At 40.9% G+C, this 23734-nt stretch overlaps 1 protein-coding gene across 3 annotated transcripts in view; it reads left to right on the forward strand.

Annotated features, from left to right (window-relative positions):
- Window positions 1-23734, forward strand: part of GABBR2 (gamma-aminobutyric acid type B receptor subunit 2) — an 868870-nt gene that overhangs the window by 398932 nt on the left and 446204 nt on the right. For all 3 annotated transcript variants that reach the window (XM_038393151.2, XM_038393150.2, XM_043508506.1), the window contains exons 5-6: window positions 5081-5146; window positions 23182-23373. In XM_038393151.2, the coding sequence (XP_038249079.1) occupies window positions 5081-5146; window positions 23182-23373 (258 nt within the window). The remainder of the gene's footprint in view (window positions 1-5080; window positions 5147-23181; window positions 23374-23734) is intronic.

The following is a 23734-nucleotide window of genomic DNA, read 5'->3' on the forward strand; positions in this document are numbered from 1 at the left end:
TTTTCCCTATCCTCTTCCTCAGAAACATCTCAATAGTTTTGGCTGAAATTCCCTCCTCCTTTCCTCACCTTCCAAAACAACAACAATATTAATAATACCTACCATAGACACCTGGCCCAAATGATTAAAGTCTGGCAAAGTTGTAAGCAACTGAAAACAGGGCCTAAAATGTGAGGCAATCTTAATAACAGGCATTACTACTAGCCCTGCCTATAACAAAAATAATAACCTACCTCTTATACAGCACTTTTCATCTAGACATCTCAAAATGCTTTACAAAAGAGGTCAGTTTCATTTTCCCCATATTTCAGATGGGGAAACTGAAGCACAGATAGGTGAAGTGACTTGCTCAAGCAAGGTCAGCCAGCAGCAGATCACAATGAGTGGATTAAAGTGGAAGAGCATGAATGAAGAATGTGGGTGGGGCACCTACTTATCCCATGTAGGTAGGAAAGGGATAGAGAAAAAGAGAATGGCAGTTCCCAGGGAACACCAAATTGATGAACTTGACTTTACTCTCATGTATCTTACATTGCTTTTGACGTCACCACTGGATTTGGCCCTCTGTTTTCTATAGCACTGTGACATGGGGATTTTCCCATCTCCTGATTTGATATTTCAGTGAACTGCCTCCGTAAATGAAAAGGAGAGTGATTGCCTTGGCTTGATTTGAAAATGTGTTTCTGACAATGGTTAATAAATGATTCACAAGCTATGTTGCTGGGGTAACAGTAGTATAAAGCAAGTTTGCAAAGCTGGGCAACCGCCAGTTTACTCATGAAAGTCACATTTTCTCTGGAGATTTATATATAATTAAGGTTGAAAGCATTAAAAAATACAGTATTCTGGGTGAGCCTAGTTCCTGAATAATAGAGATATGTATTGTTCTAATTTGTGGGCCCAGTCATCCATTTCTTCAGGAATGGGGACTACTGTTAAATTAGGATGTTATGTTCATCCTTTGCAGGGATCAAATGCCTTCTGTCACACACTGATGATTCCCCTGGTTCATTTAAAGCAGAATTTTCTGGCTCTGAAGTTAGTTCTGTCTTAATCTTTGAGTCCAAAAGGAGAGGCTGTAAGAGCGGTGTGGGGTAAAGGGAAGATTAAGGGGATTATCCTTAAGTCTAGAACCCAAGGCAAAAATTAACATTGCCTTTCTGGGAAATCAGTCATATAACCATTATGGGGCACTATATTATTTTTATTGCATCAGTATTTTTTACATGCAGTAATTGCCTTTAAGCACTGGGAGGTAATTAATCTTGGACCAGATCTTTGGCTATGTCAAAATGGCAGAGTGCAATGCAGAGATTTACAGCTCACATTTGCACTCCAGTATTTCTGCTACAGGCCGTAATGGCCATGGGGGAACAAAAATGCCACATCCCCTTTTCTCCAGCTATGCCCCTTTTTCCCTGCCATACCAGCAACAGGCAGAGTATGTGACATAAGAGCCCTGCATTGGCTCTATCCCACTGGATGGTCATCCTTACTCTGGGGTGATCCTTCTTCAGATTGTTAAAGAACTAGAAGAACTAGATAAGTTCATGGAGGATAGGTGCATGAATAGCTATTAGCCAGGATGAGCAGGAATGGTGTGCCTAGCCTCTGTTTGCCAGAAACTGAGAATGGGCGACAGGGGATGAATCACTTGATGATTACCTGTTCTGTTCATTCCCTCTGGGGCACCTGGCATTGGCCACTGTCAGAAGACAGGATACTGGGCTAGATGGACCTTTGGTCTGATCCAGTATGGCCATTCTTAAGTTCTTGTGTTCTTATTTTACAGCAAGATTATGGAGGCAATGCAATGTGAATTGGCTGTACAGCACCAAAAGATCTGTCTGTCTCTCTTTCTCTCCCCTTTTTTCTCTATGTATATTACATCCAAAAATCCTACATTAAAAGAATGTTCAGGTCGCAAAGTCAAGCCCTTCAAAGTTAGGAAATGCTGGAATTAAGGTTACCCATGCAACTTTAATTCAGCCTCCTTATGATACAGTCTTTAATGACATGATAACATCCTATTTTTCCCTCACAGGATTCCTGACTCATTTATGAATAGTCAATTATGTAATATTTCTTTTTATCTTCCTCATTCAATGTGTGTCCCTAGATCTTATTAACTACCATCCGAACCTGCACTGTATACAAAATTATTAATTTCCTCCTTGACATTTCTGTGATGCTGTCATCATGGCATCTGAGTGCTTCCCAAACACTAATGAGAGAGAAACACCAATGCACAACACCCCTGTGAAAACAGATGGTATTATTATCCTCCTTTTACAACTGGGGAACTGAGGCACAGAGAGATTAATACCAAAATTGTCTACTAATGTTAGCTGCCCACTTTTGGCCTGATTTTTCAGAGTACTTAGTATTTTAAAGCACTTCAGTATTTTCAAAGCACAGCTCTAAGTGACTTGGCAGCTGTGAGTGCTCAGAACTTAAATTAAATTCATGCTTCTTGTCCTTAGACACCTTCCCTAGCCCTGCCCCTCTCTATTTATCTACTCTTGTATGTTCAGTAGCTTCTCTCCCTGATTCTGGTTTGCGGGTGGTACCATGCATTTCTCCACTTCTCCTGCAAGTGCTTTAGTGCCTTCTTCTTTGCTGTCTCTTATGCTAGTAACACTTTCCTCATAAAGCCTCTTCTGCTTTAAATCCCTTAGGCAACCATATGGAACCAAAGCTCCCACAACAGTTATTCAAGGGAGGGGTAGGAAGTGAGAGAACATAACCCCACAACCATCCCACAGAGATAACACATAGCCCCAGTAGCTTATTCCCCAACCCTCTCTGAGAGCACGACATGAAACAGGAGATTCCCTAACTCTGGAGGGAGATAGGAGAAGAGACGGCTGGGCTCACCTCTGGATACCAAACTGGATTCCTAAATGGGAGCTGTGCTCTTTTGAAAAATCATGTCACTTTTTTTAGGTGCCTAAATTACAGCGGTTGGGTGCTGAGCTATTTTAGCAATCTGGCCTCATTTCAAAAACATTTAATAAAGGAATTTCTTAAATGTTTGTTTCTTTCCTTGCAAAAACAGCAAACATAGAACACACACTTGTGTTCAAAGTAGAAAGATTTCAGGCTATATGTTGTTTGCCAAACTAATTACACAGTGATATCAGTATAATGAGAATCCCTGTAGGCAACGAGGATGTTTAAAAAGGACAAGGGTATTACTGAAGAGGACATAATGTGCATTGCAATTTGCATAATATTTTGCAATAAAATAATTATAGAGTCACTATAGTAAAGAATAAGATTCTTAAACTTGTCTTCTCAGTGACTAACAACTTAATATTTTGGGCTGAAATTTCCTATGATTGTTCTCAGTCCAAATGTGAGATATATATATATATATATATATATATATATATAGATATAGATATAGATATAGATATATATAAAGATAGTGACTCAAATACTTTCTGTTTTATGAAACAATAAGAAAACACATTTTAAAAATGTGTTCTTGTTGCTGTGGAACTATAATATAATTACTGTGTTTTTATGGGTCTAAAATTTCAACTTTAACAGGTTTTGTTTGTTTCATTTTTTTCAGCAAATTTTTTATTGATTTTAGTTTAGTTTTTAGATACTATAATGTTTAAGTTGAGATTTTATGTGCACAGAAGTCTGACAATTCAGTGAAGAGTCTCAAAACAATCAGGATAGTTTCATAATTTTTTTAAGTACAGAACTTGGTTGAGATGTGTGTTTGTTTCATTGTCATAAATATTCTTTTCCCTGTTGTCTTTAACAGACATTTTTGGGCTCATATGAATAAGACTCCTTTTAATAAAAATAACTTACTTTTCTTGGTTTTATGTGAACTAATTGGATTTAGATTTTAAATGTATCTGTTTCAGGTACAGTATTTTATGACTGTGTGACTAAGTAAACAAAATAAATAAGCTTAGTGAAACTGCACAGATTAAGAACATCCAAAGAAAATCATGTACTGTAAAACTTGCAAATGTTAAAAACTATTTAGCTTCAGATAATTTTAAGAGTAAAATAGTTATTTACAAACCATATCTCTTGATGAGATATATTATCTATAAAATCTATAAAAAGCTAAATAATTTCCACCATTTAAACTCAAATTGATATTTTGTTTCACAAAAAGAAGTGGCAATAGCAAGCTAACAAACCATTTTGTACTACCCATAAAAAAAAAGCAAGTTGTTCAAACCCTGTCTGATCATCCATCTGTTGTGTGAAAATAATTGCAGTATTAAGTTACAGAGAGTTGTAATGGACTGCTCTATGTTTAATGTTTATCTGTACTATTTTTTCACACATGAACAGAAAGTTATCTCCAGTTTCTGAAGTCATCTGAAAATTTCATTAACATATTCTGGGCATGAAGGCAAAATGGCCTTCATTGACTGTTGACTTCAATTGTGGGTTCCGAAAGCAATTCCCCCCCCCCCCCAGGCACTGATGTGTTCTGCCGTCTATGGAAAGAGTAGCAATATGAATAAAACCTCTAGGAGCTATCAAAGTTGGTGAATGTGTGTTCTCATTTACAAGTGTCTATGTTGTGTCTATGTCATTGTCTATGTTGACTGATAAGGTGAAATCATTGACAGTGTACTGTAAAATATATATCCATAGATATTTGCAATTGCTTTTTAAGTGCAAAATTAAGACAAAGCAAATCATCCTTTTGATCTGTGCTGTTTCTTAGTATTATTGAATAGTAATATGTAGTTACACAAAATAAGTTACTATTCTCTTCTCAATATTGTTATTTCTCAATTATTTGTTTGAAATGCAGTTCTGCCACCGTTATTCATAATGAGCGAGATCTTCAGCTGGTGTAAATTAGCATAGCTCCAAAATGGCTTTTACCAGCAGCTGAGGATCTTACCTGTTATGTTCTACCTTACTCTGCAAGTTGTCACAGTGATTTCAAAGGGCCTACTCAAAAAGTACAATATTCCTCAGTCTGAATAAGTGTGGCAAAATTGGGCGCTTAGAAGAAGAAGTAATTTTGAATATAGTTTATTCCAGGCCTGTGACTGCATTAAACTTAGATACGTTATTTTGTCCACAGGGTAATGATGTTCGGATAATCCTTGGCCAGTTTGATGAGCAAATGGCAGCAAAAGTGTTCTGTTGTGTAAGTAAAGATGTTTAATTGCATATTTGTGGAAAGAATGAATTACCTTTCAATAAACGTACATCTGAAAACTCGAATTGCTATCCTGTGGGCCACCCGTGCAAACCTATAAGGCCTCAGTTCCAGGAAGCTCTTCAGCACATGTTTAAATCCATCCCTATTCAGAAAAACATATAAGCACTTGATTTCAGTGGGCTTAAGCATGGGTTTATAGTTAGGGCCCTACCAAATTCATGGTGCATTTTGGTCAATTTCACAGCCATAGGATTTTAAAAATAATAAATTTAACGATTTCAGATATTTCCTATTTCCTTTTCCTTTATGCCGCTTTTCCTAGTGTGGGTCATGGCAGCATGGAGAGTAGGGAGGACCAGACCTCCTTGTCCTCCGCAACAGGTTCCAGTTCCTCCTGGGGGATTCCCCATTGTTCCCAGGCCAGTCGGGAGATATAATCCCTCCAGCATGTCCTGGGTCAGCCTCAGGGCCTCCTCCCAGTGGGATGTGCCCAGTATAGTTCCAATGGAGGCCTCCCAGGGGGCATCCTTATCAGATGCCCAAACCACCTCAGCTGGCACCTCTCGATCCGGAGGAGTAGCAGCTGTACTCCAATGCTCTCCTAAATAGCCAAGCTCCTCACCCTGTCTCAAAGAGCAAGCCCAGCCACCCTGTGGAGAAACCTCATTTCCGCCACTTGTACCCGCAATCTCATCCTTTTGGTCATTACCCAAAGTTCATGACCGTAAGCGAGGATGGGGACTTAGCATGACCTGTAAACCAAGAGCTTCGTCCAAGAACTCAGCTTCCACTTTACCATCGCGGATCAGTACAGCGCCCGCATCACTGCCATCACCACACCAATCCACTGATTGATCTCACACTCCCACTTGCCATCACTCATGAACAAGATCCCTAGATACTTGAACTCATCAACTTAGGGCAGCTGCTCCCCCCTCACCTGCAGAGAGCACTCCACTTTCTTCTCGGAGAGGACCATGACCTCCGAACTGGAGGTGCCAATTCTCATCCCAGCCACTTCACACTCCGCAGCAAAATGTTTGAGTGTGCACCAGGACAACATAATCTTCAAACAGCATAGATGTCACCTCCGAGTCCCTGTACCAGATGCACTGATGTCCATGAAAATCATGAACTGGAGTGTGGACAAGACGCATCCTTGGCAGAGTCCTACGTCCTTCTTGAACGAACTCAACTTAATGCCAAGAACGTGAATGCAACTCTCACTCCAAAAATAGGGGGACCAAATAGCATGAAAAAGTGGTACAGGCACCTCATAGTCCCACAGCACTTCCCTCAAGACATCTCGGAGAACACGGTCATATGCCTTCTCTAAGTCTACAAAACAAAGGTAGACCAGATTAGCAAACTCCCACGAGTCCTTGAGTATCTGTGAGAGAACAAAGAGCTGGTTCATTGTTCCACTGCCAGGAAGGAATCCTCATTGTTCCTCTTGAATCTGAGGTTCAATTTATGGGCGTAACCTCCTTTCCAGCACCCTGGCATAGGTTTTGCTGGGGAAGCTGAGGAGTGTGTAGACTGAAGCTGAGGACACATTCTCTGGTCTCCTTTCTTAAAGACTGGGACCACCACCCCGGTTTACCAGGTCAGAGGTACTGCACCTGTCTTCCACGCAACACTGAAGAGGCACATTAACCATGCCCCCCCAGCATTGTCCAGTGCTTTCAACATCTCCGGGGCAAATCTTGCCCACCCCTGCTGCATTACCACTATGAAGGCACTTTACCACCATATCAACCTCAGCATCAGAAATAGATCCGATCTCACTGGAGGTTTCCAGTGCTGCCTCCTGGAAGGGGGGCGTGTACATTGAGTTGATTTGTTCCTCAAAGTGCTCCTTCCACCTCTCTATGATCTTCTTAGTCAAGGTCAGCATTTCACCACCCTTTCTGAGTACAGCCTGGGCAACATCCTGCTGACTCCTCCTAAGGTAATGAACGGTTTGCCAGAACACCTTTGAGGCCATCTGGAAGTCATTCTTCATGATCTCTCCAAATTCCTCCTAAGCCTGGGCTTCAACAACTGTCACAGCCGCAGCCAGTGCCTCTCAACTGTATCAGGAGTCCATTTCACGAGCATTTCTCGGAAGGCTTCCTTCTTTGACTTGACAGCTTCCCTCACCACTGGAGTCCACCAGTGGGTTGTAGGGTGCCACCATGATAGATACTAACTGCCTTCAGGTCATAGCTTTTTGTGGCTGCCTCAACAGTCCACTCAGATTCAATGTCCAAGACCTCACGCAGAATGCAGGAGAAGTTCTTCCGGAGGAGGGAATTGAAGTCTCTCTGCACAGGGTCCTCCATGAGGCATTCCTAGCAAATGTGCACTGATCATATGGGCCTCCTGTGTCTATCCGGTCAGCATCTCATGCATCAGATCCAAATCACCACCAAGTGGTGATCAGTTGCCAACTCTGCCCCTCTCTTCACCGGAGTGTTCAGAACATATGGCTTTAGGTCTGACAAGATGACTGTAAAGTTGATCATCGATCTTCAACCTAAGGTGTTCTGATACCAAGTACATTTACAAGCAACCTTGTGTTAGAACATGGTATTCATTATGGACAATCCATGACTAGCACAGAAGTCCAATAAAAATTCACCTATTCACAGTTCAGATATTTTAAATCTGAAATTTCATGGTGAAGGGGTCCTGACCCAAAGCGAGGTTGTAGGAGGGTCACAAAGTTATTGTAAGGGGGTTGCAGTATTCTGCACTGCTGCTGGTGGCAGCACTGCCTTCAGAGCTGGATGGCCAGAGACTGGCGACTCCTGGCCAGAAGCCCAGCTCTGAAGGCAGTGCTGCTGCCAACAGCAATGCAGAAGTAAGGATGGCATGATATGGTATTTCCACCCTTACTTCTATGCCTTCAGAGCTGGGCCATGAACCAGCAGCTACTACTCGCTGGCTGCCCAGCTCTGAAGGCAGCAGCATAGAAATAAGGGTGGCATAGTATGGTATTGATCCAATCCCTCAGACAGAGACAAACACCTAGAAGATCTTTATTAAGCATTCTTAAAACTACAATACCCACCTGGGGAAGTGAGGAAACAGATTGACAGAGTGATATGGGTACCCAGAAATCACCTACTACAGGACAGACCCAACAAGGAAAATAACAGAACATCACTGGCCATCATGTACAGCCCCAGCTAAAACCTCTCCAGCACATTATCAATGATCTACAACCTATCCTGGAAAACAATCCCTCACTTTCACAGACCTTGGGAGGCAGGCCAATCTTCGCTTACAGACAGCCCCCCAACCTGAAGCAAATATTCACCAGCAACTACACACCACACCAGAGAAACACTAACCCAGGAACTAATCCCTGTAGCAAACCTTGTTTCCTACTCTGTCCGCATATCTACCCTAGCGACACCATCAGAGGGCCCAACCACATCAGCCACACCATCAGAGGCTCATTCACCTGCACGTCTACTAATGTTATATATGCCATCATGTGCCAGCAATGCCCCTCTGCCATGTACATTGGCCAAATTGGACAGTCCCTATGTAAAAGAATTGGAAATCAGGAATGGTAACATACAAAAGACAGTAGGAGAACACATCAATCTTCCTGGATATTATATAACAGATTTAAAAGTAGCTATACTTGAACAAAAAAACTTCAGAAACAGACTTCAAAGAGAAACAGCACAACTAAAATTCATTTGTAAATTTAACACCATTAATTTGGGCTTGAATAGAATCATAGAATCATAGAATATCAGGGTTGGAAGGGACCTCAGGAGGTCATCTAGTCCAATCCCCAACTAAATCATCCCAGCCAAGGCTTTGTCAAGCCTGACCTTAAAAACCTCAAAGGAAGGAGATTCCACCACCTCTCTAGGTAATGCATTCCAGTGCTTCACCCGCCTCCTTGTGAAAAAGGTTTTCCTAATATCCAACCTAAACCGCCCCCACTGCAATTTGAGACCATTACTCCTTGTTCTGTCATCTGCTACCACTGAGAATAGTCTAGATCCATTCTCTTTGGAACCCCCTTTCAGGTAGCTGAAAGCAGCTATCAAATCCCCCTTCATTCTTCTCTTCTGCAGACTAAATAATCCCAGTTCCCTCAACCTCTCCTCATAAGTCATGTGTTTTAGTCCCCTAATCATCTTTGTTGTCCTCTTCTGGACACTTTCCAATTTTCTACATCCACATCCGTCCTGAAGTGTGGGGCCCAAAACTGGACACAGTACTCCAGATGAGGCCTCACTAATGTTGAATAGAGGGGAACGATCACGTTCCTCGATCTGCTGGCAATGCCCCTACTTATAAAGCCCAAAATGCCATTAGCCTTCTTGGCAACAAAGGCACACTGTTGACTCATATCCTGCTTCTCGTCCACTGTAACCCCTCAGTCCTTTTCTGCAGAACTCGGTCCCTAGTCTATAGTGGTGCATGGGATTCTTCCGTCCTAAGTGCAGAACTCTGCACTTGTCCTTGTTGAACCTCATCAGATTTCTTTTGGCCCAATCCTCACGCTGGACCTTATTCCTACCCTCCAGCATGTCTATCTCTCCCCACATCTTAGTGTCATCCGTGAACATGCTGAAGGTGCAATCTATCCCATCATCCAATTTGTCCACATCCTTTCTGTAGTAGGGGGCTCAAAAGTGGACACAATACTCCAGATGTGGTCTCATCAGTGTGGAATAGAGGGGAATGATCACTTTCCTCGATCTCTTGGCAATGCTCCTACTAATACAGCCTAGTATGCCGTTAGCCTTCTTGGCAACAAGGGCACACTACTGACTCATATCCAGTTTCTCATCCACTGTAATCCCAGGTCCATTTCTGCAGAACTGCTGCCTAGCCATTCAGTCCTTAGTCTGTAGCAGTGCATGGGATTCTTCAGTCCTAGGTGCAGGACTCTGCACTTTTCCTTGTTGAACCTCATCAGATTTCTTTTGCCAAATCCTCATGCTGGACCTTATTCCTACCCTCCAGCGTGTCTACCTCTCCCCACATCTTAGTGTCATCCGTGAACTTGCTGAAGGTGCAATCTATCCCATCATCCAGATCATTAATAAAGATTTTGAACAAAATCGGCCCCAGGACTGACCCCTGGGGCACTCTGCTTGATACTGGCTGCCAACTAGACATTGAGCTGTTGATCACTACCCATTGAGCTCGACAATCTAGCCAGCTTTCTATCCATCTTATTATCCATTCATCCAATCCATTCTTTTTTAACTTGCTGGCAAGCATAACGTGGGAGACCATATCAAAAGTCAAGGAATAACATGTCCGCTGCTTTCCCCTCATCCACAGAGCCAGTTATCTCATCATAGAAGGCAATTAGATTAGTCAGGCATGCCCTTGGTGAATCCATGCTGACTGTTCCCGATCACTTTCCTTTCCTCTAAGTGCTTCAGAATTGATTCCTTGAGGACCTGCTCCATGATTTTTCCAGGGAGTGAGGTGAGGCTGACTGGCCATAGTTCCCCGGATCCTCCTGCTGGCCTTTTTAAAAGATGGGGACTACATTAGCCTTTTTCCAGTCATCCAGGACCTCCCCCGGTCGCCATGAGTTTTCAAAGGTAATGGCTAATGGCTCTGCAATCACATCCGCCAACTCCTTTAGCACTCTCGGATGCAGCGCATCCGGCCCCATGGACTAGTGCTTGTCCAGCATTTCTAAATAGTCCCGAAGCACTTCTTTCTCCACTGAGGGCTGGTCGCCTCCTCCCCGTGCTGTGCTGCCCAGTGCAGTAGTCTGGGAGCTGACCTTGTTCATGAAGACAGAGGCAAAAAAAAGCATTGAGTACATTAGCTTTTCCCACATTTTCTGTCAGTAGGTTGCCTCCCTCATTCAGTAAGGGGCCCACGCTTTCCTTGACTTTCTTCTTGTTGCTAACATACCTGAAGAAACCCTTCTTGTTACTCTTAACATCTCTTGCTAGCTGCAACTCCAAGTGTGATTTCACTCCTGCATGCCTGAGCAATATTTTTATACTCCTCCCTGGTCATCTGTCCAATCTTCCACTTCTTGTAGGCTTCTTTTTTGTGTTTAAGATCAGCAAGGATTTCATTGTTAAGCCATGCTGGTCGCCTGCCATATTTACTGTTCTTTCTACACATCAGGATGGTTTGTTCCTGTAATCTCAATAAAGATTCTTTAAAATAGGGACTGGGAGTGGCTGGCTCATTACAAAAGCAGCTTTGCCTCTCCTGGAATTGACACTTCCTCATCTATTACTGGGAGTGGGCTACATCCACCCTGATCGAATTGGCCCTGTCAACACTGGTTCTCCACTTGTGAGGTAGCTCCCTTCCCTTCATGTGTCATTATATAATGCCTGCATCTGTAATTTTCACTCCATGCATCTGAAGAAGTGGTGTTTTATCCATGAAAGCTTATGCCCAAATAAATCAACAAATAAATAAATAAATAAAGAAGGAAGAAGTGGGGCCGCTTAACACTGAGGATGGAGCGGAGGTTAAAGATAATCTAGGCATGGCCCAATATCTAAACAAATACTTTGCCTCAGTCTTTAATAAGGCTAAAGAGGATCTCGGGGATAATGGTAGCATGACAAATGGGAAGGAGGATATAGAGGTAGATATTACCATATCAGAGGTAGAAGCGAAACTGAAACAGCTTAATGGGACTAAATCGGGGGGCCCAGATAATCTTCATCCAAGAATATTAAAGGAATTGGCACCTGAAATTGCAAGCCCATTAGCAAGAATTTTTAATGAATCTGTAAACTCAGAAATAGTACCGAATGATTGGAGAATTGCTAATATAGTTCCTATTTTTAAGAAAGGAAAAAAAAGTGATCCGGGTAACTACAGGCCAGTTAGTTTGACATCTGTAGTATGCAAGGTCCTGGAAAAAATTTTGAAGGAGAAATTAGTTAAGGACATTGAAGTCAATGGTAAATGGGACAAAATACAACATGGTTTTACAAAAGGTAGATCGTGCCAAACCAACCTAATCTCCTTTTTTGAAAAAGTAACAGATTTTTTAGATAAAGGAAATGCAGTGGATCTAATTTACCTAGATTTCAGTAAGGCATTTGATACCATGCCACATGGGGAATTATTAGTTAAATTGGAGAAGATGGGGATCAATATGAACATCAAAAGGTGGATAAGGAATTGGTTAAAGGGGAGACTGCAACAGGTCCTACTGAAAGGCGAACTGTCAGGTTGGAGGGAGGTTACCAGTGGAGTTCCTCAGGGATCGGTTTTGGGACCAATTTTATTTAATCTTTTTGTTACTGACCTTGGCACAAAAAGTGGGAGTGTGCTAATAAAGTTTGCAGATGATAGAAAGCTGGGAGGTATTGCCAATTCGGAGAAGGATCGGGATATTATACAGGAGGATCTGGATGACCTTGTAAACTGGAGTAATAGTAATAGGATGAAATTTAATAGTGAGAAGTGTAAGGTTATGCATTTAGGGATTAATAACAAGAATTTTAGTTATAAGTTGGGGACGCATCAATTAGAAGTAACGGAAGAGGAGAAGGACCTTGGAGTATTGGTTGATCATAGGATGACTATGAGCTGCCAATATGATATGGCTGTGAAAAAAGCTAATGCGGTTTTGGGATGCATCAGGAGAGGCATTTCCAGTAGGGATAAGGAGGTTTTAGTACCGTTATACAAGGCACTGGTGAGACCTCACCTAAAATACTGTGTGCAGTTCTGGTCTCCCATGTTTAAAAAGGATGAATTCAAACTGGAGCAGGTACAGAGAAGGGCTACTAGGATGATCCAAGGAATGGAAAACTTGTCTTATGAAAGGAGACTTAAGGAGCTGGGCTTGTTTAGCCTAACTAAAAGAAGCTTGAGGGGAGATATGATTGCTCTCTATAAATATATCAGAGGGATAAATATAGGAGAGGGAGAGGAATTATTTCAGCTCAGCACCAATGTGGACACAAGAACAAATGGGTATAAACTGGCCACCAGGAAGTTTAGACTTGAAATCAGATGAAGGTTTTTAACCATCAGAGGAGTGAAGTTTTGGAATAACCTTCCAAGGGAAGCAGTGGGGGCAAAAGATCTATCTGGTTTTAAGATTCTACTCGATAAGTTTATGGAGGAGATGGTATGATGGGATAATGGGATTTTGGTAAGTAATTGATCTTTAAATATTCAGGGTAAATAGGCCAAATCCCCTGAGATGGGATATTAGATGGATGGGATCTGATTTACTATAGAAAATTCTTTCCTGGGTATCTGGCTGGTGAATCTTGCCCATGTGCTCAGGGTTTAGCTGAGTGCCATATTTGGGGTCGGGAAGGAATTTTCCTCCAGGGCAGATTGGAGAGGCCCTGGAGGTTTTTTTTGCCTTCCTCTGTAGCATGTGGCATGGTTGACTGGAGGGAGGCTTCTCTGCTCCTTGAAGTTTTGAACCATGATTTAAGGACTTCAATAGCTCAGACATGGGTGAGGTTTTTCATAGGAGTGGGTGGGTGACATTCTGTGGCCTGCGCTGTGCAGGAGGTCGGACTAGATGATCAGAATGGTCCCTTCTGACCTTAGTATCTATAAAATCTGTTAGTCTTTAAGGTGCCACCCCTACTTCTGTGCTGCTGCTGGCGGGGCATTGCCTTTGGAACTGGGCACTGCCTTCAGAGCAGCTGCTGCTCTCTGGCCACCAAGATCTGAAGGCAGTACAGAAGAAAAGGTGGCAATACCGTGACCCCCCACTACAATAACTTTGTGACGTCCCCACAAGCCCCTTTTGGGTTGGGAGCCCCAGTTTGAGAAACACTGGTCTCCTCCGTGAAATCTGTATAGTATAGGATAAAAGTACACAACAGATTTCACAAGGGAGACCAGATTTCACAGTTTGTGATGCATTTTTCACAGCCGTGAATTTGGTAGGGCCATATTTATAGTTAAGGATCTACTCAAGTGCTTTCCTGAATTGGGGCCTAAGCAAGTAGCCCTTATTCATGTGAAATGAACATTGAAATGGGTATTTTTACTAAAAAGAGTAAGGGCTTGCTGTATCTGGCCGTGATCCAGGAATTCTTCTGTGGTGCCAGAGTGTTTTTTGCTGTTGGGTTCCCTCCCCCCCTCCAAAGAATAAGAAATCTGTGGCCAAAAATAAGAGAGAATTCCAGTATTACTAACTACAGAAGCTATCCTCATTACATTTACTTCTCAAAATGATGCTATTCATATAATTAAAACTGAAGAGTCAAAACAATCTCTTCTTCTGAATATTATAGTTGTATGACACATTCATAACAAAACCAAGTATTAATATGTAAATTCAAAGATTTCTGAAATTAAGAGACGTATGTATACATTAAATCATCATATAATTAAATCATTTACCCCAAATTTACACTTTATATCCATATACAGAGCATACATACATGATCCTGTTGAAATTACAGGGAGCAGGATTTGGACCTTTATTAGTATCTGATTGAAATGTATAAACTAAATTTTAAGGGCCCAAAATTTGTATTCATATTGAATTAATCTAAAGAAATCTAAGTGAATCAGAGTTGGTCCTATGTGAATGCTGTAAATAAAAAATGCAGGCAAAACAAAAATGGCAAAATCTGACTTTAGACTCTTTTTATAAAAAAGCAAAAATTGTTTTTTCCTCCCAAGGCATTCTTGCAGTGTTTTCATAGAGAAACAGAAATGTATACATCACAGCAAAAGGAATAAAAACCTAAAGTTCAAAATTAGATTGCTATATGTCACTTGGAAATATTTTGACTCTTACTCAGCAGCTGTCACTGTTGCAATAGTAGTAAGACAGGGATGTATCATGGTACTTTTTAGGGAAGCAGAAGACAAGTCTGTTTGCTTCCTAATGTCAATGAAAGAGGTTTCATCTTTCTCTCTTCTCATCTCTGATTGTACAGGTGGTAGCATTATCTCTGAGACACTCCCTGCAGTGCTCTGTGTTGCCCATATTCCACATAAGAGAAAAATGTGTGCTTTTCTTAAACTAGGAATGAAAAAAAAACCCCACCACAAATACTATTCTTTCCCTGTTCATTTGTGTGTGATAGGACTGCCCTCTGTGGCCTATCCTATTACTCCCTACATGCTCTTCAACATAATCCACAGTAGTTTCAAACTGTCTTTACATGCAAGACACTTTGTTTTAGCATTTAAATCACAGAGAGATGTTTAGAATCTCCCCTGTTGTTTTGTGTCTGCTTGGCTCAGGGGAGTAGGGCATTTGGGAGCTGGTAATGGTTTCCTGACCTCAGCACTGACATAAGTTGGAGTAGCCTAGGGACTGCTCTAACTTATGTAACTGACCTTAGGGTTTCTAGGCTAATGGAGGCTCAGTGGAGAGGAGCTCAGCCATGTTCCCTGCCTGTACCTCTCTAAAATCCCTCTCCCCCTCATCCCTGTAGGTGAGGTAAAGGGAGGGGCATTTGTAGCTGCAACAGAGGGCTTTACACCAGGAGAGAGAAAATACATAGCCACATTTAAAAAAGAATTATGAGACCTGTGGAAGGATGTATGTACTGTATCAGTGATTGTTCTGTTCTCAAAACACAGACTAGTTTCCTAACACCTTTCAATAATGGACAAATAGTCACATCCAAGGATACAGAAACACAAGCAATCAATTCTACACATGAATTACCTGCTTTCCTAAACATAAGGATGTTTTCTCTGTTCACTGCTGCAGTGAGCATACTGTGGCATAGAACATAGTAGCTCTACGAGTTGCGGTATAGAGTGTCAAGTCCCTAGCTCATTAGATGTTCATCACATACTGACTTATCAGTGAATAAGTTCAGTATCATGGTTGATGTTTAATAACTAGTAAATAGTTATTGATAACAGATAAAGGTTTTTGGGTTAATACTCGTTTATTTATGTATAATGGTTATTACTGTAGTGCCTAAGGGCTAGCCAAGAACAGGACCACAAAGCACTAGTTACTGTACAAACAGAATAAGAGACAGTCCCTTCTCTGAGGAGCTTAGAATCTAAATAGACAGGACAGAGACAGGGTGGGGGGGAATGGATAGAACAAATAGGCACAGTGAACAATGTGATGGCTACAAAAATCATATTAGTACCATGAGTTTTGCTTTTGTTTTGTTTAAATTCTTCTACTGACTTTAGGTCAGGAAGGCATAGCTAGAGGGAAAGACAATGGACTGAAGGGGAGTATAGGACTTAAAACAAATAGGCACTCAGCAATGGGGATGGACTGTTGAGCAAAAAACAGTTTGATTACTAGAGCTGGTCAGAATGTGGGATTTATGGTTTGCTGGAAATTTTGCCTTTTTGAAAATTGATTTTGTTCTGAATTGGAATGAACCCAGTTATTTATTTAAATTTCCCACAAACTGGAAATTCTGGTCTAGAAGATGCTGGTCTAGAAGGCTCCTGTCTCATGACTGCGGACTCTGGCTCTGACTACTAGGTCTGACTGCCCATGACTCGTCTGTGACATATTTAGAGTGACAGAAGGGGGCAGTTCTGAGTGGATCATTTATATAAAAATGAGTGTCAATATGTCATGTAGGCTCATTGTTAATCATGAAATATATTCTTGATTCAAGTACTCCAACAACTATGCTGAGGTATTTTGACGGGGAGTGCAATTATTTAATTAGCAAAATAAAGGTATGCTGCCAGATATTTGATTTCCTAGGTGTACCTTCAGGTAGGTGCACTAGAGGGTAGTACTGATCTCTTCCAGAGATGTAATTTGGGATTATAAAAGTAAGATGCTATTGTATTAGGACACATTTTCATACTGGAAGTTATAACTTGAATGCTTGGTGGATAAGCCAGAAATATACCAAAAGGCAACCTCAGGATCTGCATAATTGTCTGTGTATGGGTACAAAGCACATTAGTCCTACTCTATACCACCCCAAGATTGGAACAGAAGTCACCTGAACATTGGCTAGCATCCTGGAAAACATTTAAACAAATTAAAGGGCTGATTCAACCCCCAGTGAAGCCAGTCAGAGTTTCCACAGTGACTTCATTGAGCTCTGAATCAGGCCCTGTCTGCTGAGGAGAACATAAGAAGATATACGTTGCACCAATTTCAGTTCACAGTCTTTAAGTAGCCCTTTATATAAACTTCTATTAAATAATCAGAGCAAGATTTATGTGACATTCTTGATACAATACCACAAATTCTCAGGACTTGATTTGCTCCTTTTCAAATCAATGCGAGTTTTGTATTGACTCCATTGGCAGTAGAATCCAGTCCTTAATCTCTTCTTTTATTTTCCCATTTTCTCTTTCACTTTTCCTTTTGGGGCTATACAACAGCATTGACTTTTAATGGAAAATGTTTTTATTAGAGTAGCATACATACTAAAATGCCTACGCAATGCAGTATGTGTAAACATTTCCAAAACACCTTCTTGTTAGTGCTGTGGAGCGTTGCTAGTGCTGCAAAGTTGTTACTGCTGCTAGTACTGTTGTTCTTGGAGATCAGATGTTGGCTGCACTAGCAGAGAGTTCAGTGTGTTGATTCAGCAGACCTCAATGTTATTCATCAAGAAAGACCATAGACTCAGTTTAGTGGTGAAGGCACTTGGCCAATTTTGTTGTCAGCAAAGCAAGGTACTAGCGCTCTGTCCAACAGGTCATAGGGACGCTACCCATGTATGCCTGTGACAAGGTAGAGGCTCAGTCAACATAACAAGATGGTGTCCCCTAGGTCAGTGGCTCTCAATGTTTCCAGACTACTTGTACCCCTTTCAGGAGTCTGATTTCTCTTGCATGTCCTCAAGTTTCACCTCACTTAAAAACTATTCGTTTACAAAATTAGACATAAAAATACAAAAGTGTCACAGCACACTATTACTGAAAAATTGTTTACTTTTCTCATATTTACCATCTAATTATAAAATAAATCAATTGGAATATAAATATTGTACTTACATTTCAATGTATAGTATATATAGAGCACTATAAACAAGTCATTGTATGAAATTTTAGTTTGTACTGAATTTTCTAGTGCTTTTTATGTAGCCTGTTGTAAAACTAGGCAAATATCTAGATGAGTTGATGTACACCTTGGAAGACCTCTGCATACCAACAGGTACATGTACCCCTGGTTGAGAACCACTCCCCTATGCCAATACAAAGATGACCTTCCTATGACTTCTTCATTTATACGTTGATACAAACAAGTTATATATTACACTCCAGATGTTATTAGTTACCACCCTTACACCTTGTACCTGCTAGTTTGAACAAAACCTCCTCATTCATTATCCTGTCATCCCATCCTTATCTTTAGGAGGGGCCAGTGTGTTCTTGTACCATCTCGTATTAAAATGTGTTCATGTAGTCACTTGAGAGATTTGTGTATTTTTGTACCATCCTCTCCAGTCAGGAATGTGCTTACATGGTTAGCTGACACCTAGTGTGTTACTATTCTGCAAAGGCCTACTCTGGATCATAGTCTTAGTTATGCCCAGGGCTCAGCAAGGCCTATATACCTAAGTTCACTTTCAAAAGTTATGTAAGCACTTAAAAACCTACATTTTTTGGGAAGTCAATGGGACTTAGGCTCCAAAGTCACTTATTGGTCCCTATATGTATTTTAATTACCTTTTGTGGTTGTTTTAAGTTTGCTTAGTCCAGATGAGGTGATTCAGTTCATTATTGCTTTTACACTCCCCAGTGCTCAAATCTGTTTTTCTGAAAGCAGTACATTCTGTGACTGGTAACAGGCAGTCTCTTGTTGGCTTGCATTTCTCTTTCATTTTTCCATGGTGTCTCAGTTTCTTCTGCTGTTTTCATAGTGTATTGTATGGTTGTTGTAAAGGAGCCATTAAAGTGAATGTTGTTTGTGGACTGTGCAGTATATTCTCATTCTGCATTGGTTAAACCATCAAGGACAACTGAAATAAGGCAATATGCAAAATGAGGCTTTAAGACAAAGTCCTAGTGGTATTTGATATCGTTGTCCCTGTCACTAGCTTCTGGTATGGTCTTTTGAGTGGTCTGACTGGCCCTCCTTAATTTGCCTACAGTCAGAGCAATTTGTGGACTCTCATCTCTAATTAAATCTAGCAGTCTATTTCAGCCTCTTGGCTGTGTTCATAGAGGCAGCCTGGTGCAGGGGTGTTCCCTGTTTACTCTCTTAAACCCTTTATGCCTTCCTGTCTTTGTCTGTTCTCTTCTTTATAGCAGGCCTTGTTTCCTCTCTTGGCTTCAGCTGTGGGTGCCTACCTCCATGATTGGCAGTTCTGGCAGCTGTGTGGTCAAGCTGCTAGCCTATAAACAGGAGAGGATCTCTTTCCCCTTCTGTCTACGTTCACTATGAGATTTGTAGACCCCATTACAGCCCCATTATCTGAGGCAACAAACCCAAGAGAACAAAGGTAAATCAGATGACAGTTTTATCATGCAGCAACTAGTGGCATTCGAACATTTTGTATAGTGGGGATACTGAAAGCCATTGAAGAAAAGTGTAAACCCTATATGTGATAGAAACCACTTCAAGCCAGAGGGTGTTGCCACACCCCAGAACCCCTAGTTCCAGAACCCCTGGCAGCAACTTAACAATGCTCCCCCCATGCAAAGTAAGATTTTTTTGTTATATGTGGAACACACTTTCATTGGATGGATGAAGATGGATACAGGATTATCCGTGCAAATGTGACCTTAACCTTATGGGTTTTATGGATTTCTATTTTCATTGTTTTGACTCATTATTAAACACATTACACAAACAAGAGAGAACAAGGTAAACTTCAAAACACACATTATATTTCCATAGTTAAGGTTGAGGTTCCATTTTGCATTTAGAGCATAGATTCAAGCTCTTTGTAATGTAAGAAAAATATAACATTTTCTCCCCAAACGTGCCACGCTTGCTCTATGACTATCTAATACATTTTCTGAGAATTTACAAGTAAATCTCTTAATAGGTTTGACTTAAAATTAATTAAAAGCTAGTCCTTTTAAGAAATGTAATATCTGTGTCTGTCATTCCTATGTCCCAATGATCCTAATAATGAATAACCAACTCTTCAAACTTTCCCTATAGTTAAAATTAATCCAAAAGTTATGCATACTCTATATTGCATGGTTCCCAAACTTGTTCCACCGCTTGTGCAGGGAAAGCCCTGGTGGGCGGGGCCGGTTTGTTTACCTGCCACATCTGCAGGTTCAGCCGATCGTGGCTCCCCCTGGCTGCGGTTCGCTGCTCCAGGGCAATGGGAACTGCTGAAAATGGCGCAGGCAGAGGGACATACTGGCTGCTGCTTCCAGCAGCTCCCATTGGCCTGGAGCAGCGAACCACAGCCACAGGGAGCCGCGATTGGCCGAACCTGCAGACGCGGCAGGTATACAAACCGGCCCGGCCCGGCAGGAACTTTCCCTGCACAAGGAGCGGAACAAGTTTGGGAACTTGGAATATTGGAAGACATTAGTAATTATGCCAAGACATTAAAAACTATTGTATCTAATTGTTATGAGGCAAAATTGTTATATAGACTCTAGACAGGGCCAGTTCAATGGACATTACAATATCAGAGTGAACTCAACCAGTCATTCCCCTGCTTCTATAGCCAATTTGTATGCAATGATTCTGTTGGTTAAAATGAGTCTGCAGTTTGAGGGAAACTGATTGGAATATGTGTCAAGAGTAGAGCTGTGTGGGCACCAGCATTTCCATTCCATGGAAAATTTTATATTTAAAAAAAAATCATTCCACAAGTGAAATTTTTCACAGAATCAACATTTTTGAAAAATTCTGATTTGAAGAACTGAAACAGAATTTTTCAAAATTTTCATGCAGTGTCTCTGGCTCCTAGCCAATTGGCCAGGAGCCCACTAACTTCCCCACCAGGTGAGTAGCCTGGGAGCTGACCAACTGGGAACTTGGTCAGCCCAGAGAGCTGGCCAGATAGGAAGATTCATGATTACGCACTGGCTGCTTTGTATTGCTCTGGTGATGCAAAGCAGCAGTAAACCTACTTTATCTGACCAGTGCACTCTGTTAAGTGCTACTCTAGTGTACTGATGGAGGAAAATCCCCTAGATCTGCCCTTCTCCAAGTCTTGGAGGGCTGCAGTCAAGAACTCTTGGAGCTGCCTCTGTCACCAGTTTGGGGAGAGGACGATGAACCTCTTCAGCTGTAGGAGGAGCAGAGGTGTGCTGTGGAGCAAGATGCATATGTGTGGTGGAGGGGCAGAATTTATGTTGGGCTGGGGGCACAAAATTAATTGAGTGGGTCTGGGGAAGCATGGAATTGATGTGGGACTGTGGGGGTGCACTTCTAATTAAGATATAGCTGTGGGGCACACTCAGGTAGTTAATCAGTATTTTGGCGTTCTGGGAGAAGCTGAAGGCCCTCCATTCCATCAAGCAGCACATTATATACATAATTTGTATAACTTGATCTCAACTGAGTTCCTGCAGCTGGGGCAAACAAAATTGCCTTGCTCGCTGTAAATTTGTGAGAGTTGGCTGCTCTGTAATAGTCCAGGCAGACATAAAACTCAACTCTAACATTCCTCCTACATCTGGTCATTAACCTCATTTCGGAGTTGTCCATGTTTCTATTTCTTGCTTTAACATTTCCATCTCATCTTCAAGTATCCCCAGGGCCTTCTTCAGATCCTCTTAGGAGTATTTTTCATAAGGATTGTATTCTGAGTAAGCAGTATGCCTCATATTCATATCCTGGCTAATCTCTCTTCTGCTCCTAGTCTGTTCTCTATAAGGCTGATGCAGATGAAAAAATGAATATTTGTAAGAATCTCTTCCTTTTTCAGAATTTATGAAAGTCTGTTACATTTAAGGGTTTTAGGGTTGTATCATATACTTCTAAAAGACTTGGACATCTGTTTTAGCTCCATTACATGTCTTGCATCTCTAATATCCCACATATTTGTGAAGAAGCAAAGAAACCTGAAAATTACTATTTGAAAGGAACTGAAATGTCTACAGGAAGACATCCAGCAGCGATAAGGAGAGAGGACCTTCAGGAAAGATTTGCAGATTTTATGCTCGATAAAAGAGACTTTCCTTCACAATACAAAAGTTCAGGATTCCTTTATCATCCATAATGAATTCCTCTTCTGCATGGAGAACACATTTTCATGCATGTTACCATATATGTCTGAAAAATAAAGTATTGTGGATACCTCTGTTCTGTGTGTTTTGTGTAGTTAAAGTTAAGACTTCCTGTCTCTGTGGGTTTAATGGGCTGTGCTCAATGTTTTGAAAAGTAGATTTCAATATTAAACAGTTCATTATTTAAAAGAGAAATTCTGAAAAATTTGTTTGCCATACCACAAACTTTACCATTGCTTCATGCTTCTCAAAAAATCAAATATCTAGTTAATGTTTCTCTTCTACTTATTTTATCAGATCACAACATGAACATTTGAAACATTGTGAATTTTTGTCTCCTGGGTTACAGGCTGATGATTTTCTGGTTATATTCTTTCCCTAATTCTTGTTTCAATTTTGGATGATTCTTTAATGTCAATGTTGCAGCAGAAGGTTACATTCTGCTCTGATACTATGTCATTAATTGAAATCAAGTGTGCTTTACCTAAAGAAAAATAATATAATGATGGTGTTTAATATGGCTGTTTCACACTAACAATGCATGTTTGTGCATATGCACACATACTCATCTATTTCCACTCTTCTCAGACTGAGGTTGAAAGCCACCTTATAGAGGATTTCTTATGGAATTGCTCTACTTCCCTCAGTTGTGTTTACCCCCCACCCCCACCCCATTTAGATACCAAGTACTTTTTTGTTCTTCTACTTCTAATTAAACTGGTTTTGAACAGCTTTTGACTTATTATTTTGTAAAATGCTGTCTTCATGTACATAAATTTGGAAACAAAAAAGAAATAAATCTGCACTGTTAGAAAATAAGTTATTTAAAATATTTTTGTATTCTTTAATTATGCAGTAAATTCATTATGTAAAAACTTAAACAGGAGAGCTTTTATTTCTGATGTTTGTTGTAAGTGTTTTGACCAGTAAACTACTCATTGTCTACTGATTTTTTATTATTACTATTGTAGGCTTATGATGAGGAGATGTATGGCAGTAAATATCAGTGGATCATTCCTGGGTGGTATGAAAGTTCATGGTGGGAATCCTGGATTAATTCTTCACAGTGTCTCAGCAAAAATCTTCTTACTGCCATGGAAGGTTACATTGGAGTGGATTTTGAACCTCTCAGTTCAAAAGTGATAAAGACCATATCAGGACGGGTTAGTATCTTTCTTTCAACTACTTTTTAACATTCAAAAATATTCCCCTAATATACATATTACTTTGCCTGTCAATTTTTAAAAATTTGATAACTACGGAAAGAGACATTGTAGGGTAGCTTTTTAAATATTTTGTATCTTTGGGTGAATTTAATGATCAGGAAAGAGAGGGACTAATAACTACCAGCAGAAATAGTCATAGTACAGCAAGCATTCAGCAGTCCCTCATCTCTCACCCCAGAGTCTCCACAACAATCCTCTATTTCTGCCATGTTTTTGTGTAACCCTCATGCTCTTTTCTCCTCCTGTCCTCATTTTGTCTCCCTCTGTCTATGAGTGGATCCCTAAACACTGTCTCTTT

The sequence above is a fragment of the Dermochelys coriacea genome, chromosome 2, assembly GCF_009764565.3.
Source record: "Dermochelys coriacea isolate rDerCor1 chromosome 2, rDerCor1.pri.v4, whole genome shotgun sequence".
NCBI lineage: Eukaryota > Metazoa > Chordata > Testudines > Dermochelyidae > Dermochelys > Dermochelys coriacea.